Source organism: Falco rusticolus, chromosome 4, assembly GCF_015220075.1.
Source record: "Falco rusticolus isolate bFalRus1 chromosome 4, bFalRus1.pri, whole genome shotgun sequence".
NCBI lineage: Eukaryota > Metazoa > Chordata > Aves > Falconiformes > Falconidae > Falco > Falco rusticolus.
In genome coordinates this window covers 31167239-31191788 of record NC_051190.1, presented here as the reverse complement: position 1 = coordinate 31191788, position 24550 = coordinate 31167239, and the positions used below count along the sequence as shown (strand labels likewise).

The following is a 24550-nucleotide window of genomic DNA, read 5'->3' as shown; positions in this document are numbered from 1 at the left end:
GTTCCTGTAACACACAAACAATCCAAGAGAACTATTTAGCTATCGCTTAAAGGAAAAATACATTCCAAAACTCTAGAAACAGAGTCAAACTCCACAATGGCTCTAACTACTTTGCAGTGTTACTGTGCTGTATTCAACTGACTGTTTAACCCTTTGTTCTGACATGCGATTTTTAAATCACTTTTTTCCCCAAAAAGAAGAGTAAGCCTACAATTAAATTTTATATGGAATGATTCCAAAGTAGAATGGCTAGGAAATCTTTGTTTGTTAACAGACAAATGGACCACTTACCTGCCAGATGGCTGTAATGCAACAAAAAGTGCATCTAATGCTGCTTATAATAGCAGTGGCCAAGTGCCACATTACCGGTTTCCAAATATTTTCCTGGTGTGGAATGTTTGTAAACCATCCTCTTGCACTGCTGCCAAACTCCAGGAATACTCTGCAGGACAGTTTTAGTCCCTAACTAAAAAAAATCCCCACATTATTAAGAATGATTGTGGAGAAAATATTTCAGTAAATCTCTCCTAATGTAATGGCTTTCTCCTCTATTTCCACATAGCATGTATGTTGTTTATTTTCATTCTTTGAGCACAGGATTTTATAGCCATAATTATCTCATTTTCTCATAGTACAAACAGTCCAATTTTTATTCATTGAGGTCAGTATTGTTGTTGCATTCTTCCTCTGGGTTTTTTTCTTCCCTTCAAAATTCTATATTAACAAGTACAATGGATTTATGCTATCAAAATACCTGCTGGGGTAGAGATTTACTAATAAGTTGTATTTTCAATAGATCAAAAGTAGCAATAGTAAAATGGACAGCTAGGGGAAATGATGTAATGATGTTTTAACTCATTTCCATTCTCCATATCCTTTAAAAGTCATAGTTCTTCAACCATGCAACCTCATCTTAAAAGATTTTTGTGCAAGAATTTTCACCAAAATCTGGAGGGCTTTAAGAAGTAATATTCAATCAAGCAGATTTCAGAAGCTAGGAGTGCTTCATGGTGTCAGGTTATGAAATCCTGCTAGCTAGCCAGTCTTGAGCATACAATCTTGCTGCTTTATGTCTTTTTTAAAGGGTTGGGAGGCTAAACCCAAGAACTTAAAGACTACGGTAGGGCCCTGGACTTTTTCCCTTCTTATACATCTCTCCTGTTTCTCCTGTGCTGCGAAGTGAGCAGTAGTGCCTTCAGCCTGTACTGTGGTCTTCACAAAATACACCCAGAGTGTTAAAGCCCTTCCTCCTCCCTTCCCACCACCTGAGGTCTGCAAAGGAAAGAGCTGCTGAAAGCCTGGTAACAGGAAAAGGTCAGGAGTAGGGTATTATATTCTGTATGTTTGGATTAGCCCACAATAGCTAAATAAACTGATCTAATGTCCAATGACATTTTCAAACAATAGCTAATAAAATCATCCAAAGTATGCAGAGACAAAAGATGCACACAGACACACCAGAATACATCTCTAATACCATCCACACGAGCAATGACCTAACAGTGAATTTCAGCAGTCTGGCCATCCAAATTAGAGGTCAAATATGAAGAGGCCCAAGTTAAAAAGCCTACCCATTAGAAAAGACACAAATACTCCTGCTTTGCCCATTATTATCACTGCCATTTGTATGCAGCTATCAGGTTTTGCCCGATGTTTTTGGCATAGAACCATATTTTTGAAACAGAATCACAGTCTTCTCAAAATAAATAAATAATAGACATACTACTGAAGTTAATCGCAAGCTCTGAATACTTCAGGAAGGCTCCCCTGAATTAGCTGGGTTAGCAGGTCTGAGGAATTTCCACTAAAACCACATGAGGATCCTGAGTCACATCAGCAAAGGAAGGAGCTGCAACAGATCCAGATGCTATCACTCCACTCCCAGCCTGTTTGTTGCTGCCCTTCTGCTGCAGGTTCCCACTCCTGTAACAATGGAGCTGGCACAAAGAAAGTCACATTCATGCACCTGTCTCAGCAGCTGAGTTCAACTGTGTCGGCTCTTAAAAGGGTGCAACTTTGTGGTCCATTTTGGAAATCAAGCTGCAAAAGTGCAGATGCATGCATCCCTCTGCAGAGGCCCGTATCCCTCACCAGAAGTACGGCTGTGCCATCCCATCATGGCCACGGTGCATCCAGCTACCGCAGCAAGTTTCACCAGAGCTCATTTGTGAATGGCCCTTAGGGAAAGCTGGTGGAATTTCTCAAACCAGAGACACTGGTTCTCAAGAATGAATGTATGATTAATGGGCTTGCAGCACTGGTACAATTGTGGTCGCCTTTTTAAAGTTTTCTGTCCAAGTCCTTACAACCTGAAATATTGTAGCAGATTAAAAAATGAAAGGGACTAAAGTTGTGCTCATATAAAAGAGAGTTCTAAAGCACTCATCTAAAATTTGCAAATAAGTCTTGCTTGCTTCAGCTGATTTGCACATTCAATTTCAATGTTTTTTAAGTAATTACCAAAGCATTTTCAGACATGTTATGACCAAATACCAAATTGCTGAATACTAAGATACACAAGGATAAAACACAAATAAGCAGTCCTGAATGAATCCCATTAATATTACATCTTACTTCATGCTTAACACAACAGTACTGCAAAAAATAAGAAGAAATGTCAGTGGGGACTGACCACATTCTGTGCAATGAACAAGGACATCTTTGCCCACACCATAGTCCCTTTATCGTGTACCACTAACTCTGCTCCTCTGAAGGTACCATCATTTCAGTTTAAGATAAAAGTATACTGAGGAATATTTCTGATAATCCTTTTCTATGAATACTATTCTTTAGACAATTTACACATGGGTATGAAGGGCCAAAATGTACACCCACTAATTCCCTAATGCCATAGTGATCCTTCAACAAAACCACTTCAGCTCATAAAAATAATATTCTGGCAACCACAGTCCTAAATAACTACTTTCACTTTTAACCTTGTGATTTGTTTAATCCATCTGAATCAGTAACTCTGTTACTGCATAGAGCACTCGTAAAAGATGAACTTTTGAAAGTCATTATATTGCCATACAAAACTGAACAGAACTTCTTAGGTTTTGTCTTATTTAGCTTCTGTAAGTAAAAAATACTACCAGAATTGTCTATCAATTCATATCAGATGTAGCAGTGTCAGAAACATGAGTACATCAAGCATGTGACTACATCATCTGAACCACTACAAATTATTCTGTAAACAAAAACCTGCACTGCTAAAATACAACTTTCATATTAACAGAGTTACTTGGAATTAGGAACTTTAGGACTGTACATTAACTTCACAGACCCATCAGCAACAAGAAATGTATTTGGGAGAGGATGGACAGGGAACTGCCATAATTAATCAATCAAGCCAATAGCAGCAGTATACTGCATGTGAAAATTAAGCATGTGAGGATACCCCCAAGGTTTCTGTGATCCCTGCTGCTTAGTGGCGGTAAAGAAGTAGTACTTTAGGTTATGTGTGCATTTCACACTCATACTGGACTCCTATCCAGCCGAATTTTTACCATGTGCACAGAAAAAACACATGGCTTATGTTTAAAGGCGTTTTGAAAATGGGCTAATTTTCCTGTCAGGTCACAGAAGAGGCTCCACCTTCAGTGAGGCTGGCACTTACTTATTTTGTAATGAGGCAGAGTTAAATAAGTCACTGAAGTAAATATCGACTATCCTTGTTCACCATTTCCCTCAGTCCCCTTGCAGCTGTCTGACCAGGACCAAGTCCCAACACAAAGTCCCATGGGTCCAACACAAGAAATACCTGGCCAAGCTCGACAAGTACAGATATTGTTAAAATGTGGACCTTTCCAGCCAAAGCACAACAGTCTCCTCTGCCCCACAACTACCCCAAAGTTACTCCAGACAGTCAGTGGCAAGTGATAGTTACAGATCATAATCGCATAGGGGATTATGTATCTTTACATTCAAACAAGCCTTGGGGAAAGTATGCTAGGAAAATCCAACTGGGACAATGTAAAAACATGGGCACTGCAAACTGAAATAAGTGATGAACTGGCAGGGCCTGTAAGAGAAAACACTCACTTCTATAAAACCAATACAGCAGCAGACTTGAAGGAGCCACATTATTACCTTCTGCTCTCCCCAGAGACTGAAGGAGTACTATTCCATCTCCCAATCTCTGCATTTTTCTCCTGCAAAAAGCCTATACGATAAAGTTTATGAGGTCTGAATTTCAAAAGGAAAGCACATTTCACCTTAAACTCTATGCCCAACTGTCACTGGTATTTAATCAACTGTAAATCAACACAGTTTGGAGGTTTTGCTCTGTGTTTCAAAATACAAACCATATATAATGGCTTAACCAAATGAATGATAAGCGTGAAATATTACAAGCCATAAAAAAAAGGCAAGGCATAATCCTGGGCTGCCCCACATTGTCTCCTCATAGGAATATTACAACTGACATTAAAGAAGTGCTTGTTTATTTAACAATTTGACCAATCTCCAACAATACAGCATTTAATGGAAAATATTAACGTGGGACCTACAAACAGAGCTGCTATGTCATAAAGATTGTAAACAGAGAACTGGGGGGTGTTTTACTTTGATATAAACAATAAAAGCTTAGCCAAAAGGAACAAAAAAATAACTGAATTAGGCAAATACTTGATCATAAATACTGACAATCAAAAAAGTTCTCAGGTGTTAACCTTAGAGCCTTAGAGTCCTATTGGGAAGTTTTAGCTTATAAGATACTATAAGAATAAAAATAAGCAACTAATGGTCTAAAATAAGAAAACATGTGTTACACACACACTAAAGAAAATACACATGCTACATACATGCCTAACATGAATGACAAATTCTTCATTTACTTCAGGGGTCAACTGCTTTTTCGCTGATAAGTAAAAGCAGATTTTATACTTTACTGCTTTGGGGAGGAAGGAAGACACATAAATTAATTCTTCATTACAATTTAAAAAGGCAAATTATTTAAGCACTATTTGTATTCACACTAAGACAGAATCATGATATTACATGCTTTTTATTCAAATGGAAAGAATTTACATTTACCTACCATCTCATCAAAGTAAGATGATAGAGCAGTAGCATTTTCCTTGTATCTTTTTTCTTTCTAATTAAAATGGTCTTTCTGAATGCTTAAAGTAATTCTGAGGTTTACAGTAAAGTATTTTTTAAAACATACATTGGCTCTTTTTCAGATCTAATGTTGGTTACTGCTTAAACTCTCCAGAGGCCAAATGGATGTTACAGGCTTTTGTTAAATAGCATTTTTTTTTAAAGGCAGGAAAGGATATGACTACCAACAAACACAGCTGTGATGAGTAGCTCTAAAGAAAATCCAATTCTACTAACAATATTTTTGCCAGTTTGGCTTATTTTGCTCTGGGTTTATTACTCTGTTAACATGCACAGCTTTGCGGAATAACTACTGCTGTGGTAAAAAAAAAAAAAAAAAATCTTTTCTCATACCAAAAAAGCTCTCCTGGTTTGATGCAGCCACTATTTGTCTCCCATTACACAACTACACCAAAGGTTGAACTGCTCTCAAACCACAGTAATCTCATGGAATCACTTAGGTTGGAAAAGACCTTTAAGATCATCAAGTCCAACCATTAATGTAGCATCATCCTTTTATGGTTTGTCCTTTCGGGGGGGGGGGGGATGGGGAAAGAAAGAAAAAAAAAAAAAAGATGACCCCTAAAAACCCCCTTTCACAAATACACACACAGTATGCAGAATAGTCCTTATGGCAGGATCAGGCCCCCGGTTTTCGCAACAGCCCTCTGCGCCAATAAGAGCGTGCAGCTGAAGCTTAAAGGATTATGTGTATGTATGTGCAGGGGAAGTCACATGTATACACAGTGTTCAGTGCCACTACCGAGGGCAGTGCAGCGGCGTCAGCAGGCTTTTTCTAAGCTCTCCCATTGTTTATTCCTACTAGAGAAATGAGATATTGGAGTTTCTGCTGAGCTCACTTTGAAAAGGGTCTGACTTGATGGGCAAAAATGTTTCTGCCAGTCATCAAGGAACAACAAGGCAGTGCCTACCAGGTGAGATTTTAAGTTCACCTTTTAGATTGCTTTTGGTTTTCAAGAGCCTAGAAACAATTTACCTTAACGCATATAAACCTTGAATCAGTGAAAATGAATAGTACTATTTTTAGAAACCAATGCTCAGGTTTTAGATAACATTTCTTTATGAAAAGCATCATTGTTTAAATTTGTCATGCTCCTACTTTTCTCTGGTTGTCCAAAAGAAAGTTACAAGTAGGCTTTTTCTTATGCATACTGATTTTCATACTCTTGCACATTAGGCTGGATTTCTCATTTACGGTTTCTTTATGTACTGAATATGTGCTTTTAAGTTATTTATTAATCACTCTGAATAGATAAGATCTCAATTTTTCTGTATATTAAATCTAGAAGTATAACAATATAGCAGAAGTACAGCAGAGGAATTGATCAAAAGTTAATCTAATTAGTCTTTAATAAAGCAACAGTTCTCAATGAAAGTGAGATACTTATGAATCTTCTAGTCATGGCATAATAATAAAACACACAGCAAACCATACTGTGAAATATTACTGCAAAGCAGCTAAAAGACACAGCAGTAACTAATTAACTAATTAATCACAATCAAGCTGCATTTTCATTTGTATTATAAAAGAAGGTAAGCCAAAGGCAAACTTCAAAGCACCAAAAATTTCCTAACTGCTTTCAGCAGAAGCTTTGAATAAGCACAATGACAGCTGTCCTTTTTAGCCTCCATAAGCATTTTTTAACTATGTTAATCACCATGATATTTGCAAATCTGTTTTCTACCGTACTTAGCCGAAGACCTACTTTCCCTTAGGGCTCCATCAGCTGAACTTTATATCCTTCTTACATAAATGCTACAGCAGCATAAAAAGGAAGCACCCTATTTCTCATGCCAGCATCACATCCTTCATGTATTTGATGGGGCCCATAATTTAAGTTAAAGCAGTATCTCATGGATTTCAACAGAAGTTGGACTGATTCTAAAACGATGAAAAAATGTTAATCAAGTATCAGGACAATGTGATTCCTGTGAACATCTAGGTTTATGATCTGCATATCAGAATGATTCATTTGAACTTCTGCATGCAGGATCTGAACATCAGATAAGAGTTCATCAGAATATTCTGCATATTTTCCACAACAGCAAAAACATGGAAGGCTTATTTAAGTCAAGATAAGCTAGAAGGCTCCAGCACACTCCCTACAAACTGTGGTTTACTGTTGGTATGCACCCTCTCTCTGTCTCGGCTATGTAAAAACAACCATTTATCAATAATTGCTAAGAAACCATCTCTGGGACAAACTTATTACTCCTCAGGTTTCCACCCATTAGCACAGGGGGAAGCAGATTAAAAATTTATTTTTGTGGTGGGTTGACCCTGGCTGGACTCCAGGTGCCCACCAAAGCCACTCTGTCACTCCCCTCCTCAGCTTAACAGCTGAGAGAAAATACAACAAAAGGCTCATGGGTTGAGGTAAGGACAGGGCAAGATCACTGACCAGTTACTGTCATGGGCAAAACAGACAGCGACTCAGGGAAATTAGTTTAATTTATTGCCAATCAAATCAGAGTAGGGTAAAGAGAAATACAAACAAATATTAAAGCACCTTCCTCCCATCCCTCCCTTCTTCCCAGGCTCAGCTTCACCCTGTTTTCTCTCCCTGCTCCCTGCCAGTGGTACAGGGGAATGGGGGTTGCAGTCAGCTCATCACTCCTTGTCTCTGCTGCTCCTTCCTCCTCAGGGGGAGGGTCCTCACACCCTTCCCCTGCCCCAGCCTGGGTCCCATCCGTGGGGTGCAGCCCTTCAGGAACAGGCTGCTCCAGCCTGGGCCCCCGCGGGGTCACAAGCCCGGCCAGCAAACCTGCTCCAGCCTGGGCCTCTCTCCATGAGCCCACGGGTCCTGCCAGGAGCTGCTCCAGCGTAGGCTTCCCATGGGGTCACAGCCTCCTTCGAGCACCCACCTGCTCTGGCACGAGGTCCTCCATGGGCTGCAGGTGGGGATCTGCCCACCCCCCCACCCACCCCCCCGTTAACCTCCACGGGCTGGGGGCACAGCCTGCCTCTCCATGGGCTTCCCTCGGGCTGCCAGGGAATCCCTGCTCCGACACCTGGAGCCCCCCTGCCTCCTCCTGCGCTGCCCCGGGGGCTGCAGGGCCACTGCTCTCACATACTCTCAACTCCCCTCTCTGGCTGCAATCAAACAGTTTTGTGTGGTTTTCCCCTTCTTAAATGCATTATCCCAGAGGCACCACCACTGTCACTGATGAGCTCAGCCTTGGCCAGCGGCAGGTCCGTCTCTGAGCCGGCTGGCATTGGCTCTGTTGGCCACAGGGGAAAGTTCTAGCAGCTTCTCACAGAAGGCACCCCATAGCACCTGCTACCAAGATCTTGCCATGCAAACCCAATACGGTTTTAAACATCAAGGCTCTATACAGCTCCTGCAGTAATAAAATCTGCTATGGAAGTCGTGCTTTCTTCCTGTGGTGTGCAAGTCTCATGGTTTAACCCCAGCCAATAATTCAGTACCATGAAGCTGCTTGCTTACTCCCCCTTAGCCAGAGGAGCATCAGAACGGAACTCAAGGGTTGAGATAAGAACAATAATTGAAATAAAATTAATCCCAAACAACAATAATAATAAGTTATAATGAAAAGGAGGGAGAAGGGGTGAGGAATGAAATCCAAAAGGAAGGGGGAACAGGAAACACGTGATGCACAATACAACTGCTTGCCACCCACTGGCTGATGCCCAGCCAGTCCCAAGCAATGCTCAGCAGGCCCCAGCCAACACACACACCACACACACCCCAGTTTATATACTAAGCATGAGATCATATGGTATGGAATACCTTTTTGGCCAGTTCAGGTCAGCCGACCCAGCTGTGTCCCCTCCCAGCCCTCTTGCTGGCAAGGCCCTAGAAACTGAGAAGTCCTTGACCTAGTGCAAACACCACCCAGCAACAACCAAAAACATTAGTGTGCCATCAACATTGTTTTTACACTAAAATCAAAACACAGCACTGTACCAGCTACTAAGAAGAAAATTAACTCTATCCCAGCTGAAATCAGGATTGCAAGGTATTTTTTTTAAATGCGTGTGCCTATCAAGAACACCAAGAAATCCTTAAAAAAATCTGTTCAAATTAAAAAAAAAAACCCAAAACAGTAATTGCTGAATGTCATGTGAATAGATACACTGCAATTAGTGAGCACTAGTATTTATTATTTCAACATCATTTATTTGGCTGTATTCCTAGGAATTTGTGCAAATCCTAACCATAGCTTCCCAAGATACTGTGGGTTGGACAGAATGTGGGTAACAGGTGGCTACAGGTGGCATACTCAAGGTGTGACTTCACAGAGGTTTTTGTAATGGGAGATTTAAGTTTAGAGTGTCCTGGTTAACAGAGGTCTCAAGCTACTTTGCACATTTCTTCCCTCAAAATCACTTTTGTTTTTTTGCCCTTGGAAATATTTGCCCAGGCTCACACAGGGCTGGAAAAAACTCACAGGTTAAATAGTATCTAAGGAAGCATCCCCACCCACACACCTGTGAAAGTATGGCCAAGGACTCAAATCAAATAATGAAATACTTAAACCTGTCAAACCCTTTGCTAGCATTGTAGAACAGAAAGTGCTAAAGGTTATTACTGGCTTTTTCAAGTTTGATGAAAGAGTCATTCCATACATACAGGTGCAATGGGCAGCCTTGTAAGAAATCAAGATTATTGGCAGAAAATTGTGATAAATAAGGGGTAAAAAAACCCTGTCACTGATAAAGTGGAGTCGGGAGTGGCACATGACAAGCAGCAGATGGACAAATCAGAACCCATTCACATCAGCAAGGTGACTCTTAATTTCAAGCCCCTGGTAAATGAAAATGCCTACTCCAAATCTTACAGTCTAATAATAACCACCCTTAGATCAGCACTGATATTATACTAGCCCTCTCAGAATGTAAGATTAAAATATTTTATTCAGACATTATAAATGGAGTAAGATGCAATCAGTAAATATGCAAGTTCATCCAAGAGACAGGCAGAAAATACTATTTCCTTCACCAAGATAGAAATTAGAAGCCACAGGAGTGTCAAGAACAAGATCTCTCAGACTTGCTGACAATTATCAGCAAGATAACTGTTTATCTCCAACAGATGTGACAAATTTTGAAGTCATTTCAGCCTTAGTGCAATTCTGCCAAGGCCTGATTATCCCCTTCAGACTCTGTGGGGTTATACTCATTCTTAGAAATGTTATCTGAGAAAGAACTATGTCAATATTTTTGCATTTACTGGAAAACTGGTCCCTGCAGTCTGAGTCTGTTTCACAAGAGTTTCCTACACAAAGTGAGTCTTGATAAGTCACTGCGTCAGCTTTCACCAATGTTTCTAATAGGAAATTGCATTATATTATAGTTTCCAGGAAAACTACCATCTGTGCCTCCTGTCAGTCCTTGCAACTGGCAGCAAAATATCTGTAGGGAATGTTTTCATATTGCCAAATTTCAGCAGTGTTCCCGGTCACAAGTCCTAAGCACGGGCGAATATAACAAACAGTGGGTTAAGGTAAGAGCTGCTGTTTCCAGCCTGCCAACTCATTTTCAGAGTAATTCCAGTGGAGTTGGTGCACCTTTGATGCTCTGCACTGGGATAATTTCAGTCTGCAATATCTGGAATAGCAATCATTTGCATTAATTTTGATTGGCAAGAATCTGTCTTCTTTACTAAGTGACACTGATTTATGTGGACTAGAAGCACAATGTTCAGTTCATACACATTCCTTACCTGGAACCTGAGCAACTCCAAAATGCTAGAACTGCACAGATCTAGCCACTTGCTGTCTTGTAAGAGGTGCAAATGATCTGTCTGCGCTGAGATCTAAACAAGGAAATTCACCATTGAACTGTTTTGTAATTTTATATTTTCTTAACTTTTAAAAAGGCCTCAGCAGAAAATTTTAAATTCATCTCCACAATCTGATGATTTTTACATTAAGAAAATGAACATACAAGTTTCACCAACATTTTTCCCCCCCAAAAAAATATCAGTCTTTACTGACTTATGTTAAGTGTCTGTATGTACTGGGGGGGGAGGAAACCCCTATAGTTAAACATTCATGACTATCATGTAAGAAAGATCCTTAAATGAAATTGCCCACCTAGTCAATTCCTTAAGAAAAAAATTAACTAAATACATTCATTAAAAACAGTGGGACAAAGTGCATCTACTATGCAAATCTACCAAGTCCCAGCTACTCTGAACATCAACATCATGGTAGTAAGAATGCTTTCTAAAGTTCATGTAATCCTTGTTAGATCCATTCAGTTCAAGTATTTCATATGAAAAGAAACTGCAATTTAAATTCAGTTTTAAATGGAATGAAAATATTTGCTACAGTTAATGGGTTTGTGTGCTCTCCAAGAAACTGAAATTGTACATTTTAATTAAGTCTTTTGGTTTCTGTGGCTCACCAGTTACAAGCACAGTGGAAATTCTGCCATGGGTTAAATTTATTAAACTATTTTTTTCACTTAACCAGTTAAGAACTGAATGTATATAGCAATTTTCATCATCTTGACAATGAATTTTATTTAGGTCTGTTGCCACAGAGTTTTAAAGTAGGATAGCTGCATCAAAATCAGGTTCCAAGAACTCTGAAAACATGGGCCAGAACTGCAGTAGTGCTAACTGGCTGTTCGTATTCCATGCTCTGAATGGCTCTGTCTACTCTGCTGATGCTTAAAATCTGCCACTTCCTGAATCCAACTTTACAAATCCAGAACTTGAAGCATCTTATGAAGCCTATTTTCTAATACTACATTCATTCTAATTATCCCTGTTATTTAGTACACCGTAACTTACTGGAAGTATGAATACTAGATAAATTACAGGGGGTTTGTTTTGCATATAACTCATTTTTTTAAGAAAAGTATTACCTAGCAGATATTTCGACATCTCAAAATTTGATCTCATTTCAGAAACCCTGGCAGCTCAGGCTTGTAGACCAATACAGGCAGCCACTGCGTAAATTCATTCTGCCTGATGGAATACCCTATCTTTAAAACTGCACAAAACCAAGATATTTCATTTTTTGCAGCAGTGAAATCTTAACCCACCACACATCTATGATATATTAAAAGCTGGACTGTTCACCCTATGGTGAATCTTTCTCATTGCACATAAATGTTAAAAAAGAAAAGATGTCAAATTTTCCATATACATGCTTTTTCAGAATTCAGTGATAAAGCTAAGTCAGGAAGAGGTGGAGCAGGAGACCAGTCACACTCATCTGACACTGGGACTCTAAGACAAGTTAACAAAACATGACTGACTTTCTAGAGTTAACCCATGCAGAGCCCCCTGTGTAGCTATGAGGAGGGCATCATTAGCAACCCTAACTCCCACAGAGGCTCTATTACAAAGAAATAAACATTATAAAAAAGGAGGATTTATCTGGAGTGGCAGGTGTGCCTGGCAGACAGCATCTGTGTCTGAACATGGGACTCCTTCCACACAAATCTTTATGGGCACTGATGCTGGACCATCTCCTCTCCACAAAACTTGTCTCCCCATTTTACAGGAATTTCATTTGCCTCTTCTACCCCATAATACTTGGTTATTACAACCTTCCATACAACTACCATGCTCCCACTCTCTACCAGATTTAATGATCTCTTAAAAACACCCTTTGGCAGTTTTTATTTCTAATGGATATACATGTTATTTTGACCAATCTTCTATGAGCTCTGAAGACAGAAGAAAATTCTTCAGTTCTAACCTAATATACAGAAGATGTGTATCTTGAAAAAGTTACAGATTTTCCTCTTTCTGCCAAACCAAAGGAGCATCTGACATCATTTGTTGACACTTACTGATCTGTGACAGCAATTTGTAGACACTTACTTCTGACATGGCCTTACAGAAAATCAGATTCCCAAAGAGATGAACAATCTAAATAGAAAAAAGCATGCAGCTGACATTGTTAAGTTTTATACTACATGGAATAATATATAGCAATAATGAAAGCAAAAGGTTAAAACGGAAAAAAATTGCATCTATTTAGTAGGTTGCCAAGAGGGATGGGGCAGTCAGCAGATTATCGTGGCATGAGTGGGATCTGAATGACCAGATATCTGCTACATAGATGACTTACCACACAGATGGTGCTTATGAGAATGAAAGAATAAACAAGTGACAGCGGCTGCCAGCATCTGTGGAACAATAAAAAGTCACCTAGCAAGTGAGAGCGGGGCCCACAGGAAGAAACTAAGCTTTGAAGTGCTCTGAAACAACATATATTCAGAATTTCTGGAAAAGCAGAGTGAGCAACTTCAAAGCAAAATGTGAAGACCAATTCCAGAAGCACAAGTATGTCTGTACTCATCCCATGTGTGACAAAGTCACACCCTTATAGTTCTTAAGAATTCAGTTTTTGTTGTTTATTCAAGATGCCTAAGACAGCCTGAGATGTCCTATGGGGAAGTAACAGAAAAGTCAGAAGGGAAAGAGCATCATACTTAGAAACCCTGTGCTAAGTCTGATACGGTACCATGTACGTGTCATACGAGCAAACAGTGATGGAAAGTGCAGCGTTAATTGTAATGGAGTCATCAGTGAGAAATAAAAGAGGAAAATATGGGCCAGACAGATGTGAAAAAACAAGGGTTTAAAAAAAAAAAAACACACATGAAAATGTATCTAAGCATTTATTTCTGGTCAGAAGGAACACTTAAAAGAGTAACACTGGACCAAGAAGAGGCCATATAGTATTCCACCTATAAAGCTGGAAATGGGCTCACAACACTCAAATTGTACAAAATTAAGCAGGCGTGGCCAATAGTTGTGTGGTGCAAGTCAAAGGTCTTTTTTTTAAAAAAAAATAATTATCTTTGCTACTAAAGCAAGTTCATGCTGCAAAGGGAATGGGTTCAGAAAAACAAATCATCAGTAAGCCTAATGATGAGAGTGAAATCAGTGGGACTAAAAGGCTGAGAACCTGCTCTTCCCATGAGTTCACTTGCCGGGTTGGCAAAATCCTTGTTCCATGCTCTCTCTCACAGGACTAAGGACAGACAGGGCTACCACAGAAAGAAAAACACACCCCTCTTCCAACTGACCTATGCTTGGGTTTTTTTATTTGTTCTTTTTTAAAAAAATCCAAGACAGGGTTATACTCAATGCTTCTTCATATCAATTATTCTTGTTATTTAGTCATGGCTTCTTTCACATTTTATTGCACTGAATTAACTACATAATAAAACAGAACCAATATCAATTATAAACATACCACCCGCCAAACTGGTCAATGATTGCACCACAAAGACATAAATGATAGGGTTGGAAGGGGCCTGTTTTTCAGCCCAGCACCCAGTATCAAGCAGGATTTTCTTCTCCACTAATGTTAAAAGCATTTTATCTGAGCTGTATCATTATATTATAAACAGCAGCAACTCAGCAACTGCATAAGTAAAGTATATTCTGAAACCTACCTGCCTGCACTGCTGCATTTTTTTCCCCTCACATCTAACCTGGGCCATCTAGTTTTATTTTTCTGTATATCCATCCACCCAACAAATCTTCTGTTAATCCCTAAGGTATGTATATAAGCTAGTAAGCCTAAAAATATGTCATGGTACCCAGACTGAGAGGTAACAGCAGTGTAACACTTGATTCTCTCACACTTGAGAGTTCAGCGTGTTCCCCTTGAGGACAACTAATTGCAGGTATGCTATTCTCCAGAAAAACCAATCATCTATTGTTTAAAGTTTTAAGAATTAATCCATAAGTAATATTTAGCATGATGCTTTCAAAAAGCACCTTTCAAACCCTGATGAGTAGCTAACCATTTAAGTCATGGTTTATGCATATACACAACACTTCTGGAAAAGCTCTTCACTTTTCTTGGTCCTGCTCTCCAGCAAAGCTCTATGCAGCGCTGAGTCTTCCCCTATGCAGTACCCTTGGGGTTCAGCCTCTCTAGGAATTAAGAGATCCTGTGGGAACTCCAGAAGACTTGAAGGCAGGAGTCTTAGTCCTATTTAGAGACTTAGCTTGTTGGCAACAGCTTCCTTAGCTATATATGGTTTATAATGATATTACAGCTTGTGAAAACACATATTCAGAGATTAGATAATCTAGATAAGAGCTATTTCACATACAGATGATAACAGAGCAAGTAGACAAATCATTTACTGTCTAAACAAAAAAAATGTGCAGAGCAAAAGATACAGCTGGATAAAGGGTTTGGGGTTTTTTAAGTCAAATAAAATAAGCAGAGCATATAAGGGTCATGCTTTAAACTGTTCACCAACCTGCTCCACAACTTAGTGCTGCATTATGAATGAAAATGTCTGAAAAAACTGACTGCAGCTATGGACTCTATACTAGAACTAAACAGCACTTCATTTTTTCTCATTAAAGTCCATTTTATGCACCACCTTTAAAAAAATCTCTGCTACTAAGTGCTCTTAACTTTTTGTGCAGTGTCGTAATAATTTTTTCTTAAATACCTCATGCAAATTTTTATCTAAATAAAACCACCTTCAACTTTTATAGCGTGTAAAGAAATTGGCTTTTAGCCAAGTATCAGAACTCTAGAACTACTTCTACCCTAATACCTTTCTTATTTTGCTGTTTCCCCAGTGAACTTAGTGATTAAAGCCCTTCTAAAGTTTTGAGGCAGCAAAGACTTGACACCACAGTTTGTAACACAGCTATAGCACACACACCCAGTTCTGACTGTGGACTATGTATCAAATAGGAATGTAGGAATTTTCTGCCATTTGGGAGTTGCAGTGCTTTTACCATATCCATAATGAATTGTTAAATACAAACTAAGAAGCACAGACTTTGCCTAAAAAAAACCAAACTGCAGTCAGAATAACTCAACACAAACTGAGTAACCATTTTTAAGGTTTCTCTGGTATTTATTCCATAAACGCTTAATTTTTAATTAAAAGCTTTTTCATTGGTGTTTATTTGCAATGGAATAAAGCCTCAGAATCTCTAAATGTAAGAAGTGAGGCAGAGCTCTCTGTTTTGGTTGGTGATATCAGATAATAGATTTATATGGAAACTCTTTAGACTGATGAACTAAACAACAGAACAGCCATAGTACAAAATTCAGTATGAGATAATTTATCAGCCTACAGTTCCAAAACTCAAGTAATGATCCATCTTAAAGGTGTAGAGAATATACACACTCAAACCCATTAATTGCAAGTGACATGCAAATATTCTCAAGAACAATCAACTTTTCAAAAAAGGAAACAGAGTGGAATCCATAATACCATCACAAAGTGAGGCTCTCACAATGCTTTTTCACAACACCAAAACAATCTCCAAGTTCAAAGTAAATGCTCAGAAACTTTTCCTCTGACTTTTTATTACAAGCTTGTATTACAAGCTAGTTCACCTTTGCAAGCAGCACAAGCACCTGTGCTCTTCACAGTACAGTAATTTTAAAATACTGATTGTTTAGGATGTATGGCCTATAAAAATGAAACCTCAAAGCTACATATTCCTATCCCACGTTAAAAATAAAACCCATGCTCTTGAACCAGAGCTGTTGATTGCGCTGGCAGGGAATAGAACAGCCTCTCCAACGTCCCCAGAGAACCTCAGCGCAGATGACAATACCATAACAAATGTACATGCTCCAGCAGTCCGTATATTTTAAGTAGCAAATCTGAAACCCAGAGACTAAACTGAGCTGGATCCAACAGCTCGCTCCCCTCTGAGCACAGCCTCTCACTTCTTGAAACTGGCTGTAAACAGGGAAAGGGAGGGGCCTGCCGCCTGCCAACCCAAGCAGAAACTTGTGAGTAACTTATAGAGGAAAAACAAGTGCAGGGCAGGCAGGCACGCACAGTAGCACGCTGCCCGGGAGCTGGTGAGAGGGGATCACCATGTTTTCAAAGAGAAACAAGACCAGGCTTTGCAGCCGGCTTCCTTCCTCGGAAATGCTGCTTATCAAATGCATGGGGATCCGGCAACACGGAGAAATGTAAAACGTGAATTAAAGGTAAGAGGCTTTACAGCAGTGCTGCTGAGGTTGGGGCCGTGGGAAAGGCAGGCAGAAGGGCGAGCGGCGGCTGGCAGGATGCTCTTTCCTTCTACGTTTTAAGTTCTGATTTTAGTTTTCAATATGATAAAAGTATAAAAGCAGACCAGACCAGGGGAAGCATGAGGGAAGGCTGAATCAGGCCACAGTAAACAAGAGGACTGCAGCACTCACTTACACAACAGTCAGCCTGGGACTGCAAAACTGCTTCTGACTGGAGAGGGGGTTGGTTTAGATTGATGGAGTAAAACTGCTGCATCCAAAGCATCGTAAGGACTTACCCAGACGTGGTCTGTGGAGACAAAACTGCCTTTAAATGACAAAAGACACGGCTGTGTAAGAAATGCTGAGCTGGGCCTGTACTACACAGCAAACAGGTTCAGCGCCTTCACAGGTAAGTGACAATTAAAGATGGGCGATTTCTACAATAGTGGCAAAAATACCTCATCTAGCAATTTAGAAGTCAACAACATTTCTTCAGAAAATATTTTTATTGCGGATTTTATTTTTGCTCATTTTGGAGGTAAGTTTTGTAATCATAAGATTACTATTTAACATAATGAATTGCCTACCATTTCTTTCATTAAAGTAGAATTGTCTTATTTAACTGCAGTTAGAGGGCATAAAGAAAAAAGGGGTAATTACTAAAAACACTTGTGAAACCAGACATCCCCCAGCTCTATAAAATACAAAGCATGGCAGCAAGGATTGTTGATCTTCTGAGGCAGTATACAGGCAAGTATTCTGTGGCTGATGTAATTCAGTCTGGAGTAATCAAAGCTCCATGCTTAAGGATAAACCTGCATAATGGAATTACATGATTGTAGCCATGCCTGTGCTTAGTCACCCCTGCACTCACCGTAATGCATATATTTGCAATATCTAGTTCCAGTCTGCTGCTTTGGTTGAATCAAGTCATAACAGTTCAATGAGATGTAACTTTGGTTGCCTTCAACTGTGCAAAACAGCTTTTCTTTTTCTCTCTTAAAAACTTAACAGATGCTTCCTGAAAGTAAACGGCGTTGGTTTTAGTGCTCAAAAATAGTATGAGGATTGAAAGACAGCATAAAGATACTACACTTTGTTTTCTCAAATCAGTTCTTTAGCTATATTATTGCATAAGAGTACAAATGAAAAATAAGTTTTTCTATGAAGGTGAAAGCTTTGAAAACAACCGAACTGCATCTTGTGTTGCTGCCACAGAAGTCACTCCTCTGAGAAATCCAGCATATGACCATGGAATAAAAATTCGTTTGCCCGGCTAAAATTACTGTATTTTTAGTCTGATTTCTGGCACAGGCTATGGTATTTAGAAAAAAATGCACACAAAACAACTGCAATGGGAAATAAAAAAAAAAATGGAAGTTGACATGATTCTGGAACAAATTCTGTACTATGGTGAAGTGTCAAAGGATTAGCACTAGAGCGATGCAACCACATATCCATATGCTTATAAAACCCATACTGTATAATTTAGCCATATGGTTCATGGACTATAGCATGTTGTCTAGTAACATTCATTTTAATTGCACAGTGTTTATTGTGCATTTGATTAAATCTTGTTCCCTCTGGAAAGAGTGCAGGTACATGTACTTGCACTTTCCTATACATGCTAAAAGGGAAGCACACAAAACGCTGATATCTGACAGTGTCAGGGTACATGTGACATAGAATTCACCTGCTGCATAAATTCTATGCTTTCCCCTAGAAATGGGCTGGCAGGAATAACCACCATGATTTTATGGCTGTGGATGTTTTGAGTTGGACTTTAGAGATTATTTCTTATTTCTGGATTTTGGAAAGCAACTTTTCATGATTGCTTTGAAATTCACTGATTTCAGTTAAAATGTCTTTTTATTCATGATAAAGCAAAGCTAGCTGGACAATGACTATTGATACTAGGATACTTTTTAAAGCATTCAAGCTATTTTGAGAGGAAATGATAGCTAATTCTTGCCTTTTTGGAAAACCAGCCTGCCCTGATATTAAGTTCCCTAGACTACAGAGGTCCATTGTTTTTTCAGAACTAAAAGCTTATAGGTTGGAAGTCTGAATACAACCTGACCCATAAAAAAATCCCTTCACCTCATTTCCCAGTTTCCTCTAGTCATTGTGAATTTTATCAGTGATCCAGTTATACATCTACCATACTGCCTTGGACATGCCTCCTAACAAACTACCTTTTCAAGAGAAAGCTTATTTAACATGTTAGAGAACTCTATTCTCCATCTTATTGCTAAGATTTGTGCTTCGGCTTATATCCCTCAATTCTTCAGCAGCTACCCTGATATACTATTAACTACATAAAAGGTACTGTTTAATAATGTAAAAAAAGGTAGCAATCTTCATACTACATCAGTACTTACTGTAAAGATACAGTTTATTATTTACTTCTGTTGTGTCCTGTATCAACTCATTTGCCAGTAATTTCATTTAAATTAGAACTTCAGAACATTTAGTAGTCTCGAAATTCTGACTCACAAATGACTTTCTTCTAAACTAACAAGATCAAAAGGCATTTCAGTCACTGACCTTAAATTGATCCATTACATGACACATATAATCTCTATCCTTAAAATGTTTTCTTCATATTACATTAAGTGAAATGTAATGTAGTATTTCAACAATACTTTCTCTCTCTACAGAAAAGCTGGTAATCAGCAGAGAAGACACAAAAGCTAAAATCACTATGTGGCGCTGTGAAGCCTTAAACAACAGTACTGAGAACAGTGAGGACCAGCATCTCTGCCATGACTTTCACCTTGTGCTTTCAGTCTTCTCCCTACTCTACCTCATCATATGTTTCCCAATTGGCCTTTGTTACAATGGCTTGCTGGTCCTAGTGAATCTCTACAACAAAGCTACTATGACTATGCCAGATGTTTACTTTGTCAACATTGCCATTGCTGGTCTCATCATCAATGCTCTGGCACCGATGTACCTTCTAGGTCTTGCCAACACAAAATGGGCCATCTGGAATTCTAACAATGAAGTTTATATTACCTTACTTATTTTATTCAACGTCTCATCTTTAGTTACCATGTACTCTACTACATTACTCAGTCTGGACTACTACATTGAACGTGCGCTACCTAGAACTTACATGTCAAGTGTGTACAACACCAAACATGTTTGTGGATTCATATGGGGTGGTGCCATGCTTACAAGTTTTTCATCTCTCCTGTTCTACGTCTGCAATCACGTATCCACTAAAATAATTGAATGTTCCAAGATGCAGAACAAAGAAGCAGCAGATGCCATTATGGTCTTTATTGGGTATGTGGTACCTGCTATTGCTGTACTGTATGCACTTGTACTAATCTTGCGAATACGCAAAGAGGCTACACCACTGGATCAAGACACTGGACGATTAGATCCATCAGTGCACAGGCTTTTGATTGCCACAGTCTGTACACAGTTCACATTATGGACACCCTATTATGTTACTCTTTTGGTAAGCACATTTACTAATGCACAAGGAAGAATTGCAGATGACAATTACAGTCGAATATTGCATTTTACCAAGATTTTAGCAAAATTCTTGGCTTTCTCAAGCAGCTTTGTAATGCCTCTGCTCTACAGATACATTAACAAAAACTTTCCCAACAAATTACGACGTTTGCTTAAAAAGATACACTGTGGGAATCAAGGGTGTTCTCACGAACGCACAGTAGTACAGCAAGTCATGACGTAGGTGTGAAGAAACCCTCTGGTGCTCTGTTACTGCAGTACTTAGCATACCAGTATTGGGACTGTGATACTGCTGTGTTGGCACTCAGAATCATTACTGTGAGAGTCCCAACCAAGAGGCTAGAAGGAGCTTTCCATTACAATTAAATGAAACAGTCTTAGTTTTCAAATAGTTAATTGTTTGCTGAAATCTTGGGAGACTCTGGTCTATGTGCTGTAATACCTGTGACATCTAATACTTCCAGTGCACTGATTTGGTTACAATGCATAAACTCTGTCTCGTAACTAATACTCCTGTCTGAAGAAATCACTAAGCAGTTTATTGAAGTCTTGACTGAAGACACAGCACCTTGTATCTTGCATAGAAAAAGGTATTACCTTATTCTCTGTACAAAGAAGTAATAGTGCTATCCTTAATGAAGTAAATAGCATTTTTCAATGAAGATGATACAATGATCTTTACTAAAGATCATATTATCCAATTATACTTGTCCAAATAGTAAATGTTAATGATAAATTATTTAATTTCTTTCTCTGTCATTGAATCCCCTTTAAAAGAAGCTTAATATACCATTTTCAGAATTTTTTGCACACAAACTAACCTAAGTTTTAACATTTATGGTAAATGGATCTTTTTCTAGATAGAAAAATTAACAAAAATGTGGTTTAGTTTTACAGTGCTTTGTTTGCATCCTAAAACATTTCAAGAATTCAGAAATACTTATTAACCAATTCTAAGGGAACTGAGATACGTTTGTTCCAGATATTAAAATGAAGGACACAGTGGTTTACAAAGTTAAACCAAAATTTAACTAGTAAAGATTGTCTGGCTAAGTGTTATGGTCCACATATGTTCATGTAACAAGAGTAATTATCTTAAAAATAAATATGTTTATGATTAACATTTTGTATTTTCAAGGGATACGTTTGCAACAAATAAATCTCTAATCTAGGGCATCATTGGAGGTTTGGAAACCATACAAATCCCCTCAACACACAGAATTTTTTAAATGGGAGTAATATAAAGGAATTCCAGTCAGCATCAGCTTTTTGCTGACCTCTCAGAAATGGAGTGCCTCCCAGCATGATTCTAGAAAACGCAGTAAAAGTATAGTTTCTGTATTTCACAGTGGGGATGAAGAAATCCAATCCATGTTGCCAAATTTTACTGAGTATATGAAATATGTAAGAAACAGACATGCTGCAGGAAGCAAGTTACCCACAACAGTAAGCTACAAAAACTTGACCCAAGAACTACCTGTTCCTATGCTGCTGTTGTATTATTGATGACAGAGGTGGGTAGAAGTTAAAGTGATACTCTCCCAGATAAGTTTTGGGGCAGCAAGACACTTTTGTCCCTCACTCTGCAACACAGCAGAATCATTTTGTTGCTTAGTCTGTCACAACACAACTCAGATTCCATGACTATTCAAAAAATGCGGCTTTTCAAGCCTCTGGTACAGAAAAAACATGGAGCAAAACCAGAACTGAACCTTTTCCATTGCTTATAGCACAATCTCATCTGGTAATTGGTCCTAATTTGTCAGCATAGAGACAGGCTTAAGTTCTAAGTGGAAAGCAGGTAAGGAACAGCCTTTTGAGTTATTTTTCCTTCTCTTCAATGTTATTCAAATTTCTTCTCATAGCCATCTTTGCTTGTCTTCTTCATATACAAGCCTCTCAAGTTACCAACATCCTGGTGGAAGCCTCTCCATTGATTGTAACTTTTTAAAATAGCATTTCATATTTTATTGAATTTTTTTAACCTTTAAACCCCATACAGTAATTAATCTATTTCTATGGTGTTTTCTCCACACAAAAACTATCCAGCACAACTACATCAATTTACTTCATAGTTTCAGCCTGTTGATGAAAACAATGTTAAGGAATGAAGCCTGCCTTTTTATCATTGTGTCCAGTTCACGCACTAATTTATAGTGCCTCTATGCTGACATGATACCGGCTGCTTTGATTGGTTTTTCCCCCCCTTGAGAGGTTTTCTATGAATTTCTACACATCTTCAGCATTCAAGCTTACTTCCATACAGAAGCACTTAAGAAATCTTTTCTTACAACTGTCAAGCAAATAGACTGCTTTTCTTCCCATCTGAGGAAACTTCGATTTCCTAATGCACACCACATTAAATCTCTCATGTAAAATCTGTTAAAGAAATTCTGTCTCATTATGCAGGAAAAATTCCAGCAGGCAGGAACTGGCTTATCTGGTGTGAATAGAGGCTTCCAGAACTGGGACAGTGCCAGAATGGTGTGGCTTAGCAGGCAACATTAAGTGCAGTTCTAACTTCAATGTTGCTTCCCCTACTTCTATTTCCCCCTTATCCTAAGAAGTCTTACTTTCTGTCATAAGAGGACCATCACATTTGTTTCTGTTCCTTTCTCTCCATGTTAAATGCCCCATCTCAGATCATGGCTCTTAATTTTCTTCTTCTTTCTCACTTCTCTGCACTAGTTAATTTTCATTTTGCTCTTCAGTTTCCGTCTATGTTTGGTCTCATATACTTGGTACCATTCACAACTTCCATTTACTTCATTAAAGTGACTCCTTCACGATGACCAATATCTTATTCAATGATCTGACATTACAAATGGATTCATGTCATAAAATGGAAGCTGCTATTTAAGAGATAAAGAATAAGTTTTTATATAATTTACCCTTGAAGTCTCAATTATTTTTTCCTAATCTTTATTGCAGCAGAGTTAAGTATGTTTGTGTGTATTCTTGATAATATACTAGATTTGATAGCAATAATATAGACAAACAACTTCCATAATTTAATGAAAATTACTGATACCCACTCAACTGTTTTTAGGAGTTAACTTGATGTATCAATTGCCTCAAAGAAACTGCCATGGAGCTGCCTGACTGCTATTCTTTTAAGGAAATTCTGAACTTAATTACAGCGCCATCATATGGTATCTGTTGAAAAGCAGTATCCCAAACAGCAAGAACTTTGCAATATTTATATAAACAACAGCTGATAAGCAAGTGCAGTAAAATACTTAAGGAAATACATGGTATCATAAATATAGACTAATTTTAATGGACAAATCTTTAAGATACGAAGTTCTCCAGAACGGAGCCTTTGCATTTCACATACCTGAAGGATTCTGATTACTGTAAATAGAGGCTTATCTATTTTTCATTCAAATAAATATGAATAAAATACTGTATATATGCAAGATAAAAATCAGCCTACTGATGTAAAAAGAATTTGCAAAGAATTTATTAAATTATTTCTTAAAGTGTCATATAAATGTAAACCTCTGCATAGTAAGGTGTACTGTATGTTGCTGTATGTATATACTGTATACTAGAAAGTAAGCACTAGTTAAGTGCCATTATTAACAGTGTTATTTTCTCACAAAATTAAACTTAATATTTGAATTGTTCTATGGCTTAGAGCCCTCTTGCTAAACTGCCTAAGTCAAATCAATGAACTAACAACAATGTTGTGCTCTGCTTCTGCTTGAATCATTAATATAGCTAGCTCAAGACATGTCCTTGACTAACCTAGTAGAGGTCCTAGTTTCAAAAGTTCCCATTTGAGAATCAAACTGAGTTGATCTCTGAAGACATAATTTCCATTAATTAAAGAAAGTGATCAACCCCTGGAAAATTTCTGGTTCTGTTAAAATGAAGAGATGTGGCCTCCAATATTATGTGAAATGGAAATATACAGAAATGGACTATCCACAAAGCTTCAGAAAGGAACTATTGACTCATAATACATTCTCAATAAATGGTGTTAAAAGTA

General features: G+C 38.4%; 1 protein-coding gene across 4 annotated transcripts in view; it reads left to right on the top strand.

Annotated features, from left to right (window-relative positions):
- The window catches only part of GPR146 (G protein-coupled receptor 146), a 57075-nt gene extending 32525 nt beyond the window's left edge, over positions 1-24550 (top strand). Inside the window, exons 3-5 of one of the 4 annotated variants that reach the window (XM_037385914.1) lie at positions 5927-6035; positions 15666-17046; positions 19731-24550. In XM_037385914.1, the coding sequence (XP_037241811.1) occupies positions 19775-20779 (1005 nt within the window). In that variant the 5' untranslated portion in view covers positions 5927-6035; positions 15666-17046; positions 19731-19774 and the 3' untranslated portion in view covers positions 20780-24550. Of the gene's footprint in view, positions 1-5756; positions 6036-15665; positions 17047-19730 lie in introns of those variants that run through there. The other 3 variants (XM_037385913.1, XM_037385912.1, XM_037385915.1) reach the window with 3 other exon arrangements.